General features: G+C 40.2%; 1 protein-coding gene across 15 annotated transcripts in view; it reads left to right on the top strand.

Moving 5' to 3' along the window:
- Positions 1-23,865, top strand: part of EYA1 (EYA transcriptional coactivator and phosphatase 1) — a 189,147-nt gene that overhangs the window by 91,553 nt on the left and 73,729 nt on the right. For all 15 annotated transcript variants that reach the window (XR_008702205.1, XR_008702203.1, XR_008702201.1 and 12 more), the window contains 2 exons: positions 11,057-11,196; positions 12,625-12,708. Coding sequence is in view for 8 of the 15 variants with exons in the window: in XM_055546251.1 (XP_055402226.1) it covers positions 11,057-11,196; positions 12,625-12,708 (224 nt within the window). In the remaining 7 variants the exon portion in view is untranslated. The remainder of the gene's footprint in view (positions 1-11,056; positions 11,197-12,624; positions 12,709-23,865) is intronic.

Raw genomic sequence — 23,865 nt, 5'->3', positions numbered from 1 at the left:
GAGGTCACTGGAAGTCAAAGAAAATCTGAGTGTTCATTGTGAAAAGAACATTTGAAAACAACATGGACATATCCATGCCCCCTTTCCATTTGCCCTTTCACCTAAACTTCCTAATTTTCCTGTCCCATCATCCCTCAGTATCCTGGGGGTTTGGTTCCTGTGGGCCCTCCACCCCATACAAAATTCACAGATCGTCAAGTCCCTTATAAAATGTCATAATGTTTGCATATAACCTATGCACATCCTCCTGTATACTTTAAATCATCTCTAGATTACTTAGAATACCTAATATGATGGAAATGCTATGTGAATTGTTCCTTGTTGTTCAGTCACTAAGTTGTGTCCAACTCTTTGTGACCCCATGGACTGCAGCACACCAGGCTTCCCTGTCCTTCATCATCTCCCAGAGTTTTCTCAAACTTATGTCCATTGAATTGGTGATGCTATCCAACTGTCTCATCCTTTGTCGTCCCCTTTTCCTCCTGCCCTCAATCTTTCCCAGCATCAGGGTCTTTTCCAATGAGTTGGTCCTTTGCATAAGGTGGCCAAAGCGTTGGAGCTTCAGCTTCAGCATCAGTCCTTCCAATGAATATTCAGGACTGATTTCCTTTAGGATTGACTGGTTTGATCTCCTTGCAGTCCAAGGGACTCTCAAGATTCTTCTCCAGCACCACAGTTCAAAAGCATCAAATCCAAATTTTGTTTTTTGGAGCTTTCTGGATTTTTAAAAAAACATTTTTCATCTATGGATGCTAAACTTGAGGATACAGAGGGCTGACTGTGTTGTGAACAGTATGACTTGACCATGGCAGGCAGGGCCTTTGAATTTTTCTTTCCTCAGAAACAAGCTTGGCTTATCATCCAGGGTCACTGGAGCTTGCCTGCTCCGGTCATTTGTGACAGAATTTAGTCAGCTACAGAGAGCCCAGGAGACAAGTGTCCTCAAGGTTGCACACCTGGAGCAGTGCCCACCTTAAAGCAGCTTCATCAGGCGTGGTGCCTGCACGGAGACCTGTTCTGTTGGAGATGAGAACCCAGAATCCCTCCCAGGATGGAGGTGTCTGGTGCCCATATCAACCCAAGGAGAATCTGTAATCTGTTTTGCATGTCAAGTTACTGTGTTCATGAGAAAAACAAAATCCTATCCTCCTCTACCTTGTTTGCATATTCAAGGTAGGGGTGATGGCTTGACATGATGGCTAAGCTCTCTTAACACCTGGGATAGTGCCTTTTCAAAAGTATATATTAAATTCCTTTTCTACTTGTTATCAACTCCCCCAAAATTAACACCTTGTTTTGGACCTTGCTTTCCAATTATTTCAACAACATGTTTCACTTACTGTCTTTACCGCACAGTTTTACCATTCACCATTGGTTAACACTTTTGAAGAAGTGATAATACCCAGAAAAGTCAGGTGACAGTCACTTGCCTGAATCTCATAATCACACAGGGTTATCTGTGTTGTAAATAAAGTTTTATTGAAACACCCCTGTACTCCTTCACCAGCATCCTGTCTGGGGTTACCTTTGGCCTCTGTCAGCAAAATTGAGTCATTGTCACAGAGACCATATGGTCCACGAAACCATTTGCTGACTCTTTACCAAAAAAAAACAAAAACCTTACTGACCTCTGTATTAGAATGTACAGACACCTGCCACTCTAAAAATGGAGAATTGAAGTAAAATAGTGTGGGCAGGTCGATTCCATGCCTCACCAGGGCCTGTGTGATCTGTACTCCACTGTTCCACCCTTTGCTACTCAGTGTATCTGGTTGAGAGAATTTGGGGGTAATTTTGATTATAGGTGGTTTTCACCTTGTGTTGATCCCAGAACCTATATCTAGAGTAAGATAATCCCCCTTGGTTACTGTAATCGGACTCAGCCTTACCCAGCAGCTTTCCCCTACCTAGGAAAACCAATTATAAAAATTATTACCAGAAACATACCCAATGGAGGTATATGGTTCCTGTGGCTAGTAGCATCAAACTTGATGCATCTGCCTCCAGAGAGCCATGATAACCTGTCCTCACTGAATCAGAATCAACCTCTCTCATTCTTCATTCATCTTTCTTTCAGTCTTCATGATTTTTGTCTTGATAGACCACCTTTTAAGATAATTTGTGTGTGTATCTAGGTTGACCTTGAGAGTCTCAAAGTTCAGGGTGCCTCAGTGTTGACTGGCATCTTCTTCCTACTCACCCCATATCCTTGAATACTTGAGTCTTGAGCGTGGCGATATCTGCTTTTAAGGAAGTAATATACTCTTTTCCTTTTATCTGAGTCCTCCCTAGCAGCAAATAGAATACAGTTCACCCTTGAACAACATGAGTTTGAACTGTGCAGGTGCATTGATACAGGGATACTTTTCACTAGTAAATACCACATACAGGACTATGATCTGAGATTGGTTGATGCTGTGAATGGAGGAAGCATGGATACAGACGGCTGACTATCCATTATAGGCAGATTAATCTCAAGTTGTTCAAGGGTCAACTAGATAAAAATTGATCACTAGGTCTCATGTTTACTAAATTTAAATAATCTTAAAAAGCATTTCCCCCAAAGCTCTGCACTTCCGTGTCATTTTAACGTAGATTCAGGCTCCAGAGATAGTGGCTCTCCTGGCCTGAATGCAGTGTCATATGCACGTGGCAAGAGCTCCCTCTCGGCAAGGAGCTTGGTTACTTACTTCTTTTTCGGAGAGTAGTCTTTCCCATTGATTAGACTTAGGACTGAGCAAGGAGGGCCTCCATCATCCCAAAGCACAGAGAAGGGAACGGGAGGAGCCCTGTACCCTACTTTCCTTACAACTCCACTGGCATATATATTCCAGGAGTATATTCTGTATATTCCATATATTCCAGGAGTATATTCCATATATTCCAGGAGTATAACGTTAGATCAGAACTTCCCAGCAACCTTAGATTAAGTATTAACTCTTATCCCTATATCTTCAAGGAGCCAGTCAAGCTCTTAGGCTGTGGAGCAGGACTCCATCAAAATCAAAAGCTCTGAAGAAAAACATAATTTGAAATATCAACATAATTGGAGGAGTTCTCATGCTTGGAAGAATGTCTGCAAATATGAAAAAAGGTGTTAAAACTTTATATAAATCAGTAAATGAATATTTTAAAATTGACAAAGAATTTGGACAGTTCATGGAGGGAAATTACTTTTAAAGCACGTATATATAAGCATCTCCAATATTTCCCAATTAGAGCACTATTTTCTGCACCTAATAAAATGCTAAGGACATCTTTAAAACAGCAATAGCCAGTGCTTATAAGGCTGTGGTCAAACTGGCACAGTTTAAGTGGACAAAATCCTTTTAAAAACTGGCACTCTATGTGAGAAAGTGGGTAAGATGTCGAGGGAGGCATGAGAAATAAAACTGGGTAAGGAGTTTGGACTCGATTCTGTAGGCAGTAAACCCTGCTGGTTCTGAGAGCTGGAGTTGCTTGAAGTGTTTTAGACCCATTATTCTGAGGGTGAGTGAGAGGGAGAAACGAAAACTAAGCTGGGTGGTTATGTGTGCAGGGAGAAACAAAATTAGCCGGGGTGTCTGTGTGTGAGTCACTCAGTCATGTCCAGCTCTTTGTGAACCCATGGACTATAGCCTGTGACCTTGTGTGTGTGTGGAGGGAGAAATAAGACTAACGGCTGGGATATGTGTGTATGTGTGTGTGTGTGTTAATTGCTTAGTCATATCCAACTCTTTGTGACCTCATGGACAGTAGCCTGCCAGGCTCCTCTGTCCGTGGGATTCTCCAGGCAGGAATACTGGAGTGGGTAGCCATGCCCTTCTCCAAGGGTATCTTACTGACCCAGGGATCGAACACATATGTCTTGCACTGCAGGCAGATGCTTTACCATCTGAGCCAGTTTGGTAAATATTGTACATTTGTAGATAATCAGACTTTACGTAATCTAGGTTGTATCCTCAATTTGACAAACCAGGGGGACTGAAGACTAAAAAATACGGAAATCCCTTCCCCAAGGTTCAGGTAGGAGTTATGAGCTCAGATGAACTAGATGGACTCTTCTGAGTTCCAGTTTTCTGTTTTTCTTTTTACTCTTAAAGGGTTTATGGAACTCTTTGGTAGTATTTACAAATGTAGAATTTTAATAATCTTGTGTAGATTTTAATATGTTATGATTGAATATGTAAACATTAACTTTTAAATAAGCTTTAAAAAGAATTCCAGCTCTTTCCCACTTGTAAATATTTTGACTTGCCAATAGAAATAATTAGATAATCTTTATAGATTTAATAGAGCAAAAACTAGAGAAACACTCATTATTTTGGTCATTGATTTTTTTTTTTTAACTGTCTACTTTGTACTCTTCATTCTTACTGTGCTTTCAGAATATAAAACAAATACCTCCAGGGCTGCTCTCTAGGAGCAGGAGTGATGGACATTTGCTTAAAGTAAATCAAATAAGTTTTTCTATAATGAACATTTATTGTTCTGTTGCTAAGGCATGTCTGACTCTTTGCAGCCCCATGGACTGTAGCACACCAGGCTTCCCTGTCCTTCACCAGCTCCTGGAATTTGCTCCAACTCATGTTCTTTGAGTCAGTGATGCCACCCAGCGATCTCATCCTCTGTCACCTCCTTCTCCTCCTGCCCTCTGTCTTTCCTAGCATCTGGGTTTTTTCCCAATGAGTCTCAACTCTTCACGTCAGGTGGCCAAAGTATTGGAGCTTCAGCTTCAGCCCCAGTCCTTCTAATGAATATTCAGGGTTGATTTCCTTTAGGATTGACTGGTTTGATCTCCTTACAGTCCAAGGGACTCTCTAGAATCTTCTCTAGCACCACAGTTCATAAGCACATAATGAACATAAGTGATTACAAAAATTATATAACCCTATAATAGAGATAAACGTAAATTCAAAGTAAGAACCAAGATTTAGATGGAAAATCACAAAAAAGATTCTTGAGCTTGATCTTCAGAGGTTACTAGGACTTTCTCAGACTGATGAGGGGAGTAAGTATGGAGAAAAGGCATTCTAAGAAAAGGAAACTGCACGCAGAATCATGAAGCAGCATGGCACTTGTGGAGAGCTGAGATAATTAGATGTGTCTGAAGTCTGATCAGTTAGAGATAAGCTGTCAGAAAGTGACTCAGTGGGACTTTCTTCTGCTAGTGTCTTGCATGGTTCTAAATACGTTGACACAGTAGTTTTACTTTATGCCATTGACTTCGATTTTACAGATGGTGAAACGGAGTCCAAGAAAAGGAAAATAACTTGAACAAAGCCTAATAAGTAGTGGGGTCATGATTTGAAATGTGGCAGTTGAGTCCACAGGTCAGAGTCTTAGAATCTAGACTGATCTTCCTGTCCCCTTCCTCCCGGAGGGTTTGGAGCATTGAATGGTTTTCAAGCTTGCTGTCATGGTGGTGCAGAAGATAGGTAAAAGGCTGCAGGTAGCAAGCTTGGAAACAGCCATTTGCAAGAATCAAGACAAAGGATAATGAAGGCCTAATCTTGGATCAAAAGTATTTAGGAGAGAAAAGCCACAGAACTTAGTCTTGATTTGATGGAGCTACTAAAGAATTTCTGGCTTGGAAAACTGGATAGATGTACCACTCATCAGACTGAAGAACAGAGATGGAGGATTCAGTTTAGAACAACTTTAGCTGTGGTATTCATGGAATATTCAGATCAAGAGCTCTGGCAAACAGTGGGATAGTCAGATCAAGAGATGAGGTAAAGCTTCAGCATCATCAGCCTGGGTTATCACTGAAATCCTTCTTACAGATGCTACAAACCACTTAGAGCCTATAGTGAGATAAGAGGGCTAGGGAGGGAAACTCTAGTGCGCTGCTTCTCAGAATACAGTCTACCCAGGGGCTGGCCGTGCACCAGTTTTTATCACTGGTCCATGGTGAGAGATGGGATTCGCTTCAGCATGTAATTGGTGCATGTAAATAAGCTTGCTATTTACTTGAACTGACTTTAAAAAATCTTAGCAAGACATTCCATTGCCTTGCATTGCTTAACATCCTGATTTTGCAAACTCCTTTTTCTTTTTTTTGTTGCAGATCACATTTAGTATCATTGACATCAAGAACATTTAAACTTTAAATAGAGGGAAATAGTAGCCAAAGAGACAGAAGGTACAGTGTGAGTGGTAGAATGAACAAAAGAATGGGAAGTCCAGTTATTCTAATGGGTTCATGGTTTAAATGAGCAGGTGGCCAGCACAGCCACAGAGAGGTCAGATAAGATTGAAGACTAAAAGTTATTGGATTTGGCCATTTTAGGGTCATCGGTAATATTTTAGGAGCTCTGCCCCCTGCTTGCTCTTTTACTTTCTACTCTCTCATCTTTATCCACCAATCTACCTTCTAAATACTTGTCAAACCTATACATTCACCATGTATACCAAAGACCTCTTTGGCTCTAAAGTACTTTTGAATTCAGTCTTCCTTTTTCCTTATCTCTTGGGTGATCTGAAGTTACTGATCCCTCTTTCCTTGCTATCATATTCTTTCATCTATAATGCACTGACCTTGGTATTCCTTTTCACTCCCCACCCACCATTCTGTGCCCATTTCTTCTATACACACTGCATGTTTTTAATGACATCTATTTGTTCCAGTCTGTGTGTGCATGCTAAGTTTCTTCAGTCATATCCAACTCTTTGAGACCATATTGACCATAGCCCTCCAGGCTCCTCTGTTCATGGGATTTTCCAGGCAACAATACTGGAGTAGATTGCCATGCCCTCGTCGAGGGGATCTTCATTACCTGGGGATTGAACTAGCATCTCTTATGTATCTTACGTCTTCTGCATTGGCAGGAGGATTCTTTACCTCTGCACCGCTACATGTGGTATCAATTTCCAAATCTAAACTCAACCCACCTTTCTTTTCTGAGCTTCGGAGCTATCAGCCTGTCAGACATCTTACTCAAATGCCACAGACTCTTCAATATGTCCAAAGCTGGACCCGAATCGTCACCTACATTTTTCTCTCCATCCCTTCTTCCTAAGCCCCATGCTCATACTGGAATCTGCCAAGCTGCCAACCACTAGTGTGAGCATCATCCTCACCCCCTTTTTATCCCATTAGTAATTGATTTCACTACCAAATACCTCTTTGAATCTGTAACTCTCCTTTAGCCCTGCTACCTGCATCTGGGCCACCAGCATCCATCATCTTGATGACTGAGTTATCCTCTTGTGAGGATATCTCTCCCTTTCTCAGGCTTCTTTTGTCTCCAGGACCTCACTACACTAGAGCTAGAGCCATCGATCTGAAAAAATCGAAGTTTGATGACATCACCTCCTTGTTGAATTCTTTGCCTGCCACCCCAGTCTTATCTCTGTGTTCTATAGAGTCAGGTCACATTGATTGTTTTCAGTTCTTCAATATGTTCTCTTTCTCTCTGTTTTAAATAATTTTATTTTCGACTCTGCTGGATCTTCATTGCTGTGCAGGCTTTTCTCTAGTTGTGGAGAGTGGGGGCTGCTCTCTAGTTGCAGCATGTGTGCCTGTCATTAAGGTGGCTTCTCTTCTTGCAGAGCACGGGCTCTAGAGCGCATGGGCTCACTAGTGTTAGCACATGAACTTGGCAGTCGTGGCTCCTGGGCTCTAGAGCACAGATTCACCAGTTGTGGTGCGTGGACTTAGTTGCCCCGCAGCATGTGGGATCTTCCCAGGGATGGAACCCATGGCACCTGCATTGGCAAGCAGAGTCTCAACCACTGGACCCCTAGGGAAGTCCCAACATGCTCTCTCTTCTGCACCTTCACACATGATCTGTGACTGTTTGGAGCTGTTATATACCCTCTTCATTGGCAAATTTGATTTCCATCAGCAGAAAACTTCTGTAACCCTGCATATCTGAATTACATGGAGTTCCTCTGTGGTCACCCAGCAGTCTACTTTTCCCATTTCATTACCTTTTCCATATCATTTGGTAATCTCTCATTTTTATTCATGAATCAATGCCCTCCTCTGAATGTTAAGCTCCAAGAAAGCAGGAACCATACCTGGTTGGTACATCATTATACTTCAGGCTCCTAGTATAGTGCTTGAAGAGTGTGAACATTCAGTCAATGTTGGTTAAATGAAATGAATGCTCTTCTGAATGTTTTCACATCCGTTATCTCAGTGGGGGTAAAGTGGAACAATTTAGAGAGGATTTTAATGAAACATAAGATGGTGGATTAGAAGATTAAATTATTTGTTGAGTTGTTTTGCCCCAGTAGGAGGAAGGAGAACTAAGAGACAGGAAAGCTGGTTAGGAGAGTAGAAGCATTTCATACTACCCTGTAAAACAAAGAGGAAGAATTTAAAAAAAAAAAAAAAAAAGAAAAAGCTTGCATTATTCAGATTTCATATTCTTTCTAATAAGTTGAGACCTATAAGGAGGGGTATGTGTGTGTGTTTTAATATTTTAAAGTGTCAGATTGTCCATCTCTTAGGGTTTATTTTCTTCACCTGGAAAAACTACATAACATGATGTAAAAATGTTTTTGTAAACTTTGATCTTTCAGTTTGTTTTCTTTGGAGGGAGGTTTACAGAAGTAAGTAATTGATTTCATTCTAGCTTTTCTATTTTCAAATTGAGACAACATGTATTTTTAAAGATTTAACTGAGTTTTTAAAAAAGGATAAAGAAGTAAACACCAAGAAGTAAAGGAACAGGCAGTCAATTGGAGGACATCTGGGTTCAGAAAACCTAGGTAAGATAAATTACTTTTTGGACAAAATGATCTCTTTCTGGAAGTCAAGGTGTAAAACACGTGGTAAGGAGATCCAACCAGTCCATTCTGAAGGAGATCAGCCCTGGGATTTCTTTGGAAGGAATGATGCTAAAGCTGAAACTCCAGTACTTTGGCCACCTCATGCGAAGAGTTGACTCATTGGAAAAGACTCTGATGCTGGGACGGATTGGGGGCAGGAGGAGAAGGGGACGACAGAGGATGAGATGGCTGGATGGCATCACCGACTCGATGGACGTGAGTCTGAGTGAACTCCTGGAGTTGGTGATGGACAGGGAGGCCTGGCATGCTGCGATTCATGGGGTCGCAAAGAGTCGGACACGACTGAGCAGCTGAACTAACTAACTAAGACACATTACTTGATGTCTTCAGCTTCTTCACAGAGATGAACTTCCACAGCTAGGGAGCTCATCACCATTCAAGATAGACTTTACAACAATTGCTTGACATCCAGGGCAAATTAGATGTCAGCTATGCCAGAGACAAAGTAAATATGCCATTTTGAAACTATTAAGAGATTGGTGTGTGTTCTGTATAGGGTAGTGACTATTCAGATTCTGTATGGAGATGTAGATTGAACAATATTTAAAGAAAAAAGAGATCAAGATGTTTTCTTCAAAACACAACTTTGTATCTAATGAACTCCATAAAAAATAAATTTGTGCATAGTACCTAATTCTCTATAAAACATGGAAGAGAGAAGCTTGGTTTGGAACATCTTGAGAATTTGCCACAAACATCTACCTCTGCAGGAAAAGAATCTAATATAGATTTTAGAGAATGCTTATCGTTGACTAGGCAGCACTGTATTCTAACAGTTCTACCAGATGAGTTAGCTCAGAAATGCATCTTGATTAACATAAATTGAGCATTGACTGGCGTTGTTTTGGATTTTCTGGCTGTAATTAACTAGTAGCTTTGTTAAGTCCTCATGGTGATTTCTGGGTGCAAGAATCACATGACTAGTTTATATGAGGAAGTTTGCCATCTGGTTTGCTGTGCCAGAGGACATGGAGAAGCTACATCTAAAAGCGATAGAAACCACTTAGGTTTTAAGGTGAAACAAGAGACATCGAGCTGTCTCTTGTGATTTAGAAATGAAGTTTAATCTGTCAAAATCCATTCCTATCTACCCTGACTCTTAAGGCTTTGCAGGAGCACTTCAACTTGGAGGTTATACTGAGACCGTGCAGTTTGACTCCTGGAAGGTCCTGGTGGAGTCAATGGTACAGTTGTACTGTTGTTCAGTTGATAGAGGAACTGGTACAGTAACTTAGTACCAGTTAACAATGGCTACCAGGTCTCTAGCTGTTCTCTACAGTTTTCTGTTTGGTGAGATGTAGTGTCATTGTCTCTATGAAGATAATATTTCTCATATTAGATTGAGAGATTTCAACCCATATCTAGTAGAGTGATCTGGCAAAGAGGTTTGGGGGGAGTCAGCACATCTGGAGTTAGTGTGGGTAGAGATGTCTGATGGGTGAACTGGATGGACTATGAAAAGAACGTACCTGGGGTAAGAGTAGATGTCTTTTTTCTGGAAACAGGGTAAGAGTCTCCTCCCAGCCCCACAACCACTGTCCAGCTCTTCCTCTGAGCATGCTGGGGGTTGTTTTTAATTTTGTGGCTTCTGTGCGATTGTTTCCATGGTTTCTCTGAGTTTCCCGGATGAGTGACTTTAATGTGCTGCCTGGTTTGGGATATTTGGTTCAAAGAGACTAAGACACAGAAAGAGTCTGTGACAAATAGCATGCAGAGTGTGGCGTTGCTCATACGTCAGCTCTCCTCATCTTGCCCACCCCCTTGATCTCACATAAAATGAGGGAGAAAATGGAGAATTTAAATTTTCGAAGAAAAATCCATCTGATTCTGTTTTCCCTGGCCCAGGGCTTTTTCTTTCATTTCTTTCCATGAACCAGAAGGCTTTCTGTTGTTGGAAGAGCCCCTGTAAGGCAGTTGTGTGGACCTCTTAGTGTGGCCAGGAGCCATTTGTGGGATGAGAGAGCAGGTGGACCTGGAGATGGGGGAGCATTGTTTCATCGCAGAGAACCACAAAGGAAGTCTCTCCAACTTCATACAACCTGTTGTCTCCCATCTTCCATTAAATTTTAAGAATTTCTAATCACACATTTTTTCTAAGCAAGGCTGGCATCAACTTCCTCTTAAATTATTTACCAATGCCAGTAAAAGATAATGGAGAATTTGAGCAGAATGAAATGTGCTTTACTCTTCCGACTTCCCTGTGAATTAGAACAGGGTTAATCTTGACACCATGGTGATACAACAAGAGATGAGAATCCTTCCTGTATTTCCACAGAGTATGGTACAATCCACAGCCCGTCAACACCTATTAAAGACTCAGATTCTGATCGATTGCGTCGAGGTTCAGATGGGAAGTCACGTGGACGGGGCCGAAGAAACAATAACCCTTCTCCTCCTCCGGATTCTGATCTTGAGGTATGTCGTTGCCAAAGCCTAAGTAAATAGCAAGTGATTTAGAAGCTAAATGTGGATTCTGTATATGATATGATACATGTTTCAATGCCTTTCTCCCAAATCATCCCACTGGCAAAACCAATACAATATTGTAAAGTTAAAAAAAAAAAAAAATGCAGATTCTGTATACCTATGAGTAAGGTGTCCGAATGCCTTTGTTACTGCTTTACATTCCATATCAACATAAATAAGCCAGTTTTTTTCTTTTTTTCATATTAAAGGTAAAGCAGCTGTTTATTTCTGTTTTCTCTTCTACTTCATGTGGTAAAGCATTTATTTTTCTTCTTTAGTGAAACATCATAAATTATATCATTCTGCTTTGACAAAATTCTCTTGTACTGCTCTGTGTCATTGCTGTTAAATTAAGTGTTGTACTAAATATGCTTCATAAAACTCACTTGGAAATTAAAGGCACACTGTGTGTATTGGGGGGAAGAAAACCCAGAGTGTTCTAAACAGAAGTGGTCATCACCTTTTGAGACATGCTTTGGTGGAGTTCAAAGCAGGAGAGATTAAATAAAACTTTACAGGATGATAGATTTCAAAACGTTGAATCCACTGATATTAACTTTCTTTTCATTGCCCAAGTGAAACTGATGATAGAAAACATGATTGTTTTGGCCGAAAAGATGACAGATTTCCAGCAGAACTTGCGTGTATGAATATGTGCTGGTGTGAGTGGGGTTGGGAAGAAAAAAGCAGAATATGAAAGCCTTTGGTGATATCTCAAAGATCTTTTTGAAATGAGTTCCTTCAATAATTCAATCCTAAAAATCCCAAGAGTGTGCCAAGAGCATGCAGGTTATGTCTACTTAAGTTATTAACTCTGAAATCTCAATAAAATCAGGCAGGAACAATATGCCATCCATTTGATAACATCCCAGTAGGTAATACAAGGTGAATAGATGATGTAAAGTTTTAGTTTTTATATACAATTTTTAGATACTCAGTTTATTAAGAATAAGCCATAAGATTAGTTATTTTAACACTTCTTAATGAACAGTGATCAGAGGCAAAGAAAAGATCAACTGAATGATTTTTCATTAATTGCTCCTCTGTCTTAGAAGTTATAAACAAACTCATTTTAGCTTATTTTCCATGTCTTTAGAACTAAGACTGAGAAGTGACTACAGAAGTAGAAAGAACATATAGTTTTATTTCTTCCCTGTATTTTTGACAGTGTTGCTGATATGTTTATTCTCATATCTTATCTGAGGTTTTATCTGAGAAAAGCTGGTATATACACTTTGGAACATTTGTGTTTAAAAAATAGTAAATTCAGATTTTTCATTTGTCTCCCATTTCAAGACTACCTTTCCTTCTTGAAGTTATGAATAGCAGGTTTCTCAGCCAAGGGCAAGACACACTGATTTGGTGCTTCCTTTGTAGAGGGTGTTCATCTGGGACTTGGACGAGACAATCATCGTTTTCCATTCCTTGCTCACTGGATCCTATGCCAACAGATATGGGAGGGTGAGTACCAAGAGGCATCATTTGCTCATTTCTTTAAATCTGCCTAGAATTGAATTTTTTATCCAAATGGGAATGTGGCTTAAAGTGCTTGATTTATTGAAATAAATATATATATAAGACAAAGCCATATATTAACAGAAGGAGTTCTTTTTAGGCTCTTAAGAAGATAAATATCTCATAAAGATAAACTTTATGCAATTAAATACATTCTTATTTCAGACCCCAATGAATAAGGGTGATTGGATGCTATTCTAGGGTGAAATAGAATATATAGATGATATAGAAAGATCTGTTGTGTTGTGTTTTTTTATTTGCCACATGTTTTTATTCTCATTATTCCCAACATATTCAGGGGAGCAGATAGTTCACTTTATATTGTCTTCCATGATTAGCAGTGTTAGTATTTTATTTTCAAAACACTTATTATGAATGTCTTTATTAGTCCCTTTGCTGTGCAGCTAAATTTATGTGAATAGTTTGTAAAAATTTGGCCTCTGAATGACAAAGGACAAATATATCCAATTCTTAGTTGTTACAACAACTTATCTTGGTGGTGTAGGTACAGAATAATTTTACAAATCACCTTCCATGAATATAATTTTAATTTCAGTGTTCTGCATTTGGGTTCCCCAAAACCTTGGAAATTCTTTTTGTTTCCTTGCTGGTTCCATAGCTCTTTCTCCTGCAAAAATCATGTTATAACCCTGTGTACGAGACAGCAAAAGAGACACTGATGTATAGAACAGTCTTATGGACTCTGTGGGAGAGGGAGAGGGTGGGAAGATTTGGGAGAATGGCATTGAAACATGTAAAATATCATGTATGAAATGAGTTGCCAGTCCAGGTTCGATGCACGATACTGGATGCTTGGGGCTGGTGCACTGGGACGACCCGGAGGGATGGAATGGGGAGGGAGGAGGGAGGAGGGTTCAGGATGGGGAACACATGTATACCTCTGGCGGATTCATTTTGATATTTGGCAAATCTAATACAGTTATGTTAAGTTTAAAAATAAAATAAAATTTAAAAAAAAAAAAATAAAATAAAAGTGTCTTTAGTGAAATTATCCTGTGAATATGATATTTTTCATTTTTTTAATCATTAAAGAAATCATATTATAAGTCTTAGATCCTTGGAGGTATTGGTTGGAAGTCTTAGGAACTAATTCTTATGTGTTGGTGACTCCAGACGTTTCTCAGCATTAACTGTTAAAATTGATAACTCATAAAATGGTCATGCTCTCATTACAGACTTTGCAGGAATTCATCCTTTCAATAAATCATATTTCAATAAATACATATTTAGTGCTTGATATGTAGGCATCTGGAGGTGAAAGTGGAGAGATGCTCATTGAGCGTCACAGTGCAGCCTTCCTTTCCTTAACCCTAAATATATACCGAATACGAAAAAAAGGGGAGGGCTAGAGAAATGCACATTTGTAAGAGCTAGAATATTCCACCATTTGAATGTCTGTCAGAAATATCTGTAAAACAATATCCCCCAATTTATTGTTAAACAGATTTTCTATGAGCAGAAGATAATGAATAAAAATACAGATTATTTTTAAAATAAGGCTATTTTTTGTTTTCTAAGGAACCTCCATAGTGTTCTCCATAGAGGTTGTATCAATTTACATTTCCAGCAGTGGAAGAGATTTTCCCTTCTCTCCACACCCTCTCCAGCATTTATAGTTTGTAGATATTTTTGATGATGACCATTCTGACCGATGTGAGGTGATACCTCATTGTAATTTTGATGTGCATTTCTTTAATAATCAGTGATGTTGACCATCTTTTCATGTGCCTCTTGGCTATCTGTTTGCCTTCTTTGGAGAAGAAGATCTTCTCATTTTTTAGATTTAGATTTTCTCATTTAGATCTCATTTTTTGACTGGATTGTTTGTTGTTTTGATATTTAGTTGCATGAAATGTTTGTATATTTTGAAGATTAATTCTTTTTCAGTTGCTTCATTTGCAAGTATTTTCTCCCATTCTGAGGGCTGTCTTTTTATTTTGTTTATGGTTTACTTTGCTGTGCAGAAGTCATAGAGTCAATCATTCAAAATAAGTCTTTACTTTGTGGCTAGCACATATTAAGGATTCTGTAAATATTAGTTGCATGATTTTTATTATTTCTTTGATTGATATTATTACTATCCCTATTTCTACAAAAACTGCTCCTTTAAGAGCCTAAAATGTCAACGTATAGTAAGTAGGAAGAGTCTTGAAGATCATCTTTACTGAACCATTTTAATGTCCCTACAACTAATTCCTGGAGGAAGAGAGCTGGCCCCTGGAACTCACAGAAAAGTGTTGAAAAGGAAACACTTAGGAAATCACCATTTGAAAACCATCCAGAAAGTCTCAAGTCTTTAAAAGCTTTGTCACTAGAGGCCAGATTGATTAAGGAGAGTTGTCTTGATCTGTGTGCTCTGAGCCATTGAAAGGGGCCTGCTTAGAGGTGGTGAATATCCCCTGACCTCCTGGCCTTGTGTCATTCTCTGACCATAAATTACTGGTTTTCGCATGGAATTCATACCTAACAGGGAAACCAACAGCAGCTTAGAATTTTTCACTTGGATTCTTGACGATATCTAAGCCAAATGTTATAAATACCATGAATTTTATTTTTACCGGTGTCAACTATTACTATTTTAAGACTTCAACCCATAGTATTTAGTTTTTTCATACTAGGGTATGTGATAAAAATTTGTATCTTCTATAATTTCCCAAAGCCAAATGTATGTATTCTTTCAAATACAGATGATTTGAGATATTTAAATGTAAGGTTATCCTTTATGAGTTGATGGGTGTTGAAGAGAGAGTAACTTCAGAAAGTTGGGTTGGGGAACATCTACCTGAATATGATCCCTTGAGCCTGAGGTCAGAATGACCTAAAGAGTCCAGTGGATAATGTGCCCATCAGGAGAAAGAGTGTTATAAGCAGAGGAAATAGCAAGCACAGGGGCAGGAAAGGGTTTAATGTTTGAGAGACAGAGAGGACAGTGTTGCCAAGCTTAGTGAAAAAGACGTAGAGTCAAGAGAGATAGGTGCCGGGATGAGGGCAGGTGTGAAGCACCTCCCAGCCACAGTCAACAGAGTTGATCTCATTTCACACTTTGTAAGAAATCACTGGAAGTCTTCAAGGGGAGATATGAGATCTGATATAGTGTTTTAGATTCCTTTGGCTGTGTGTGGAGAATTAGTGGTAGGGAGAGAGAGGATGAGGAACAGAGAGGAGATTTCAGGGTGATCAGATGCACTGGCAGTGAAGATGGAGAAATTATTGGATTATGGGTTCCATTGCAGATAAAGAATTAGGATTTAACTGGACTCTGATAGTGGGCAATAGGCAATAGGAGATCAGATCATTCACAGGGTTTTGTCCTGAGCAACTGGAAGAATTTTCATAAATTTGTTGAGATGGGGAAGAACTAATTTGGAGGAAAAATGGAAAATTCAGTGTTGCTCAAGTTTGAAATGCCCATGAGACATCTGCTCAGACCAGGCAAGGTGACACTTGGAAGGGGACCATAGGAGATGGTGGAGAGTGGTCGGGGCAGATGTCAGATTTAGAATTAACAGTGCACAGCTCAGGATGAGAAGGTCCTCAGACACATTTAGCTCAGTTTCTTCCCAAACACCTTCTTTGAGCTTGGCACTGTCAGTCACCCTGTCCTCTCATTGGTGGGACATGGCCCTTCCCTGACTTTTGAGGACTCCTTGCTGAGGATGTTGACTTGTAGCCTAAATCATGCAAGAAAGCTTGCTGTATGATCTCTTTATTGGAGAACTTTAGAATCTGGCAGAATTGCTGCAAAATCTGATACTTGTGTCATAAGAATGTGTGGTTCAGCAAGGACGCTTCCAAAGAGTAATAATAACCAACTCTTTGCGACCCCGTGGGCTGCAGCACGCCAGGCCTCCCTGTCCATCACCAACTCCCGGAGCTTACTCAGACTCATATCCATTGAGTCAGTGATGCCATCCAACCGTCTCATCCTCTGTCGTCCCTTTCTCCTCCTGCCTTCAATCTTTCCCAGCACCAGGGTCTTTTCCAATGAGTCAGTTCTTCGCATCAGGTGGCCAAAGTATTGGTGTTTCAGCTTCAGCGTCAGTCCTTCCAATGAATATTCAGGACTGATTTCCTTTAGGATGGACTGGTTGGATCTCTTTGCAGTCCAAGGGACTCTCAAGAGTCTTCTCCACCACCACATTTTTGGGGGCTCCAAAAATCACTGCATATGGTGACTGTAGCCTTGAAATTAAGACTCTTGCTCCTTGCAAGAAAAGCTATGACCAACCTAGATAGCATATTAAAAAGCAGAGATATTACTTTGCCAACAAAGGTCCATCTAGTCAAAGCTATGGTTTTTCTAGTAGTCATATATGGATGTGAGAGTTGGACTATAAAGAAAGCTGAGCGCCAAAGAATTGATGCTTTTGATCATTACTTGGATCCCTCTTTTCTACCCGGGATGCAGGAGAGAAGTCTCAGGACAGTTCAGCGGCGAGCCACCTCTCTTAGAGCACAGGTTCAGGGATATTACTGGGCTTTGTCAAGGGGGTATGTGGTTGGGCCTTACTCTGCAAGCATATAAAGCAGTGAATGCCTGACAATGTGATTGCTGTTCGGTCTCTATGGGAACCAGATACTTGAGAAGTAGCTTAGTCACAGTAGCTTAGGCTACTCCATGAGTAGGCCATTCAGTAAAGGGATACAGGATCTGGTTGATATAATGCAAAATTAGGGCATGTTACAGCAATATGTACCAAAAAAAGTTTGAGAATGTCTCACCTTCCATGTAATCCTAGCTGTGGGAAGCAGGCCTGCTGGGTGTTATAAGGAAGTGCTGTTTTATAACAAAGGTGATGGGAACAAAAAGAAAGTACTACGTACAGTTCAAGTTTTAGGGAAGAGAAAAGAAACAGCATATTAAAAGGAAAATGAAGTCTATGGATGTTAATGTAAATTAGGTTGTTCCTAATATCTGTCCTAGCATCTTTTAAAGTTGCTTTCAAACCAAATCCGAATTCCCCAATTTTACTGAAGAAAATGAGTCTTGCTTTTTTTCATTGAATGGTCTCTTTAAAGTAGACAAGGTAATAATATAGTTGTTGACATCAAACACAGACCCCAGATTTATATTTAAAATAAGCATTGTGCTGATGTCCAAGGCATGAGTCCCTTCTTGGGGGAGGACTTCTCAAGATACCCAGTATCTTGATTGTTTTAATACTTTTTATTTTTGCTTTAACGTCTGTGTCTCATACAGATTTGGGCTAGAATAGGTCTTCAGAATCTTGAGCCTCGCTCCTCATTTTACACAAAAACCTAAATGTGAACACTTAAGACAGCATGAAGCTCAGCATTTTAATTGTTGTTGTTGTTCTGGTATGTCCTTTTTGACTCTCTGTGACTCCATGGACTGTAGCATGTCAGGCTTCCACGTCCTTCACCATCTCCCAGAATTTGCTCAAACTAATGTCCATCGAGCCAGTGATGCCATCCAACCATCTCATCCTCTGTCGTCCCCTTCTCTTCCTGCCGTCAATCTTTCCCAGCATCAGGGTCTTTTCCAGTGAGTCAGCTCTTCGCGTCAGGTGGCTCAGCTTCAGCACCAGTCCTTACAATGAATATTCAAGACTGATTTCCTTTAGGATTGACTGGTTTGCTCTCCTTGCTGTCCAAGGGACTCTCAAGAGTCTTCTCCATCACCACAGCTTGAAAGCATCAATTGTAGGCCCTACTTATTAAGAATCTCCCCTGTGCCCAGGGCTCATTTAGCTCAACTCTAGTGCTCTGAAACTGCTGTTGCCAAACCCATTTACAGATGAGGAAACTGAAATTCAAAAGAGGTTAGAGATCAAATGTGAAAAACAGTACCATGTGTGGCATAAGATACATATTAGCTGCATTTTAGTGTAGCTGAACCTTGACTGTCAAAAAAGAAAAAAAAAAGCAACAAAAACCCCTTGAATCTGACATAGTGGCCAGTAGGTAATATATGATACTGTCTTTAAATTTTTGAAGTAGGAAAAATTTACATACAAAAATTTATCACATAGGCCTTATTACATCATAAGGCCTACGTGATAGGCCTTATGATGTAATAGAAGGAGCATCAGATTTGAATTCAAATAGAGCTGTACTCAGATTCAAGCTCTGATTTTCAGTTCACTGACCTTGGCCAAACTATTTATCCATGCTGAGCCTGGTTTCCATATTCATAAATCTGACTGCTTGTAATCGCTTTAAAAATTCACTTGCATCAATGATAGTAAAGCTAGAAGGTATTAAAAAAAAGATTTAAGTTGTGTCATGAATTTGAAGGGTCCAGCACTATGTCTTACTAATAGCAATAACCTAATAATAAATACAGCATATATCACTGATTGATCTTGTATCTGCTGTCTAAGCTTTTGTTTTGTAATGTGCCAGCCTTATAGGATGGTCCCAGTTGTCACAATAAGTTTAGATCAACTAAACCTCCCTAGTGAGTGTATTACTGTGATCATTCAGCACATTGAGGGAAGAAAAACTTGATGGCAGTTTACCCCATTTCATCAGAACATTCCAGGTAGCCAGTAAAGACTGCTGCTTTTTAGAGTACTGTGTCTGTTTCAGGGCATGACAGTAAACTCCAGACTCTAATGAGGGATGACCACCTTCCATGATGGCTGTAGATGCTGGATTCTCAGCATAGTATCAAAGCAGCTAGACATCTAGTGTCCTCCTCGGACTACAGAGGGTTTAGTTACACTTAAACAGAATGATCTGTCTTTTGGAACCTCCAGATCAGAGGTTGACAAACTTTTCTGGTAAAGGGTAAGATAATAAAAATGTCTTGGGCCATATGCTGTCATGACTGCTCAGCTCTGCCCCGGTAGTGAGCCACAGACAATATGTAAATGAATACATGTCACCAAATGTTATATTAATAGTTCTCAAGTTTGAATTTCATGCAGTTTTTCCGTATCATGAAATGTGTGCCTTCCTTTGGATTTTAAAAATTTAGACCAGGGATTGACAAATCGTATCTCAAAGCCAAATCTGATTCATTACCTGTTTTTGTAGTGCTTCCAAGCTGAGAATGCTGCTTGAATTTTTGAAGGCTTATTAGTTAGTTAGTGTTAGTTGCTTGGTCATGTCCGACTCTTTGCAACCTCATGGACTATAGCCCGCCAGGCTCCTCTGTCCATGGAATTCTCCAGGCAAGTATAGTGGAGTGGGTTGCCATTCCTGTCTCTGGGGGATCTTCCTGACCCAGGGATCAAACCTGAGTCTCTTGCATTGCAGGCAGATTCTTTACTGTATGAGCCACCAGGGAAGCCCTATAAAGAGTTTATATATATTTGTTTATTTTAAAATAAAAGAATCTTCTCAGAGACTGTGTATGGCCAGCAAAGTCTGAAGTATTTTTTGTCTGTCCTTTTAGAGAAAATGTTTGACTGCCCTTGTTCTAGATCATGTTCTGAATTTTGTGTTGATTAATTTTACTCCTGCCTTCAGGACACCAGGGCAAAGTCAATGACGGTCACAGTGTGGCTGACTAGACAGTGAAGTCAGTGCAGGCATCGTGTGCCTGCATCTGGGGCCCCAGTGAAGCACAAGCCAGCACATGAATTTGTCAGGGTAGCAAATTGGCAGTGACAAATAGGCCCCAAATCTCATGCTCAAACACAGCAGAAACATCTCTGTCCTATTGATTGGGCTTGAGTGGATTATCTAGGTTGTATGGTCTAGGCAGCCTTTGGCAGTGCAGGTATGATTGTGCCATCTCATTGGATAGCTTCTGAGGCTTCTGGGACCTCGTCATCAGCTTTCTAGCCCACAGAGGGAAAAAGCAGGGGGAGCGTGAGTGGCACACTTTAAGGACCAGCCTTGGAAGGAAGGGCACACACCTCTGCTTCCTTGGCCTAGTGCAAGGGAGACCAGAAGATGTAACCTAGTTGTGTGGCCAGGAAAACACAGAAAGTGGGTTTCGGTGGATGGGTGGCAGTGACAGCCACAGTTCTCAGCTGAGAAATATTTGACAAATGAGTAAAACCCAGAGCACAGTTTCAAACCCTTGTGGTGGCTCTGGCCATCCCAGCACAGCAGTGCCCTAGGGCTGTGTGCCAGATGTGCCACGTGGCCACTTAGTTCCAAAGGATCGCTCCCTGATTTTACTCTCTACTTTGTGTATCAGTGCCATGTTAGATAAAAATGATGAAATAAATTAGAGTTGTCAATATAATTTCGGAATACTGTGAAATGACCTGGAATCTAAACTCTCAAAATGAACTAACACAGTATTTTTAGCTCTTAAGGGGATTTCCAGCAAAAAGAGCCTCCTTCATCCCTTTCCTTTGCCCTTCTTCTGACAGTGGTTCTCTTTCCCTTTAACTGTCAGCCTCTTCCTCCTTACTGGCAGTAACATACTGAAATGTATGTTCCTGCTACCTTTTGAATAAAGCTCTATTTTTCATGCCCATACATGTAAAAGGAAATGCAGCGGACAAACATGAATCATCAGTTTTCCAACCACCACACTGGTCTGCCATCACCAGCTTTGGACCTCTCTCGCTTTAAGGCCTTTGGAATAGCCCATTGAAGATAATCCAGTCTCACTTGTTCTGTCTTAATCTTCCCATCTGTAAAATGGGAGCAATCACAGGGCTTTTGGGAAAACAGTATAAAGCACCTAGAAAAATATTCGTAGGCACTTTCTAAATACGAGCTGCTATTGCTTACCTTGAGGAGTTCAGAAGAGGGAGTGGGAAATAGTGAATACTTTATTGTTCCAGGTAACAGACAGGAAGAGGTGGTAGCTGAGCATAACCGTTTAGGGAAATGAGCGACAAAGTGGCTGGATATCTATTAAGGATATATAGAGGATTGTATTTGCAGAAGATGAGGAGCAGAAAATGTTCTGAAATGGTAATAAAAACACTGTCCCTTTGTTCAACTTTTACAACCTACACTGCCATCTCACAGTTATTAAACATCCAGTTGGTTCCTTCTTTTTTTCTAATGAAGAAGCTGTGTCTCAGAAAATTAAATGATTGCCCCAAAGAAGCTCATCTGTTAACTGACAACATCAGGAATTTCATCTACCTTCTAATGGGCTCATTGCCTGCAAAAAGGGGATGCACCCAGTAAAAAGTTTGGAAAAGTAATCTCACTTCTCTGCATCTGCCCCTTCAAGGTTAAGACATTAAAACTGATGCTTAAGAATGTGTCCATGATCTTGTGGCCAACAACGTGTTTGGCTGATAAAATCCCTCATGCCTACATATTTAGAAAAAACTTGGAAACAGAAACTTTTAAACATTTAGGTTTTGTGCTGTAGGCATGCAGATGCCATGAAGAGTATTTAAACAGTAGAGTGACATGATGAAGTGAAGAAGTGAAGTGAAGTTGCTCAGCTGCGTCCAACTCTTGTCGACCACATGGACGGTAGCCTACCAGGCTCCAGGTCCATGGGATTTTCCAGGCAATAATACTGGAGTGGGCTGCCATTTCCTTCTCCAGTGCATAAAAGTGAAAACTGAAAACTGAAATTGAAGTCGCTCAGTCGTGTCCGACTCCTAGCAACCCCAAGGACTGTAGCCTACCAGGTTCTGCCATCCATGGGACTTTCCAGGCAAGAATACTGGAGTGGACCGCCATTTCCTTCTCCAGGGGATCTTCCCAACCCAGGGATCGAACCTGGGTCTCCTGCATTGCAGACAGACGCTTTACCGTCTGAGCCATGATGGACATGTACAATTTAGAAGATTGATCTGATAGCAGAGAAGATTATTGCAGTCCTCCTGGTAGGAAATAATCAAGGTCTGAGAGAATGGCTGTAACACTAGGAAGGAGAGAGAGAGATAGGAGAGGTTACAAATGAAATCTAGATAGGTCTTTTGATTGGATTTAGCTGTGTAGGCTTTTTGCCAGCACTGCGTGGGCCCTGACTTGGCCAGATCTGTCCTGGCTTTATTCTCATTCTTCCCTCTTTGTACCACATCTTGGCAGCTCTCTCATGTTTGGGATTCATTGGGTTTTTTCCACAATCACAGTTAATCTTTGGAATGGTGAAGTTCTTACTCTTATTCTCTACTTGGGTATTATTTTCATGGTGTTGTAAGAGTCTCTTAAATAAGGAGAAAATTAGAGCAGTTCAGTGTCACATATCTAATCAATAAAAATAACCTGATTAGCCCCACCGTAAGTTGTGGTTTTTGTTTTTGTTTGTTGTTTTTTTTTTTTTTCTTTTTTTAAGTCATTCATCCAATAATTCAGCTATGATTTATTTCTCATGTGTGTACTTTCTCTCCTGGTAATCCAGATTATTTCTTAATTGGCATCAGAACTACACCCAGCTCCTAAAACTTGACATGAGAGGGCTGTATAAAATTGCGAAAGTTAATATTCCTTTGATGGTATTGATAATTTGAGACAGATTAGAGAAAAAAATGGAATCTTTGGGTCTCATAGTCTGTACAGATCATAACACTTTTAGAAGTATTTTTTAAAGAAATAACATTTTAGCATTTTTTTTTTTTCTTCTTTCCAGTAAGGGAGTTAATTTTCTCATCTTATCTTTAATCCTTCCCTTGTGAGCAACCAGCATGGGGCCTTGAAAATAAGCTACCCCTGGACTCAAAGTGCCTGCCTATTCCTGTTTTTCAGCTTCTTTTTCTCCAAAACAAAGGATCCTGAATGAAGAGAATGTATTTTCAATGGCATGCAGACCCTGTTCCCTGGCTGTAATACTAGCATTCAAAATAAGGAGTTGCTTAACGGGTCCAGAGTGGCTTTTTTTTTCCTTTTCTTGGATTGAGACTGGCCAGTATTGTTGTTGCTTTGAGTAGACTTTACAAGATTTTCACATTGACCAGCAAATCCTCATAAACCTGCTCACAACCTTCCCATCACACCTCACTGGGCCACATCGGTCCTGGTAATTATTCACCACTGGAGGCTTAACTGCCCACACAGGGTCAGGGCAAATAGAATTTTTAGGAACCTTACTTTTAGTCTACAGATTTAAAATATAAGTACCATATCCCAAGGTACTAGTCAGACTTTCTGAAATAGTTGAACCGTCTTTTAGCCTAAGATAAATTCTTTAAATAGCATTGTAAAAACATGACAGATTCTACTTTTTGATCCAAAATAGAATAG

Source organism: Bubalus kerabau, chromosome 14 (assembly GCF_029407905.1).
Source record: "Bubalus kerabau isolate K-KA32 ecotype Philippines breed swamp buffalo chromosome 14, PCC_UOA_SB_1v2, whole genome shotgun sequence".
Lineage (NCBI taxonomy): Eukaryota > Metazoa > Chordata > Mammalia > Artiodactyla > Bovidae > Bubalus > Bubalus kerabau.
Note: the sequence above shows the minus strand (reverse complement) of the source record. Positions and strands in the feature narration are given on the sequence as shown.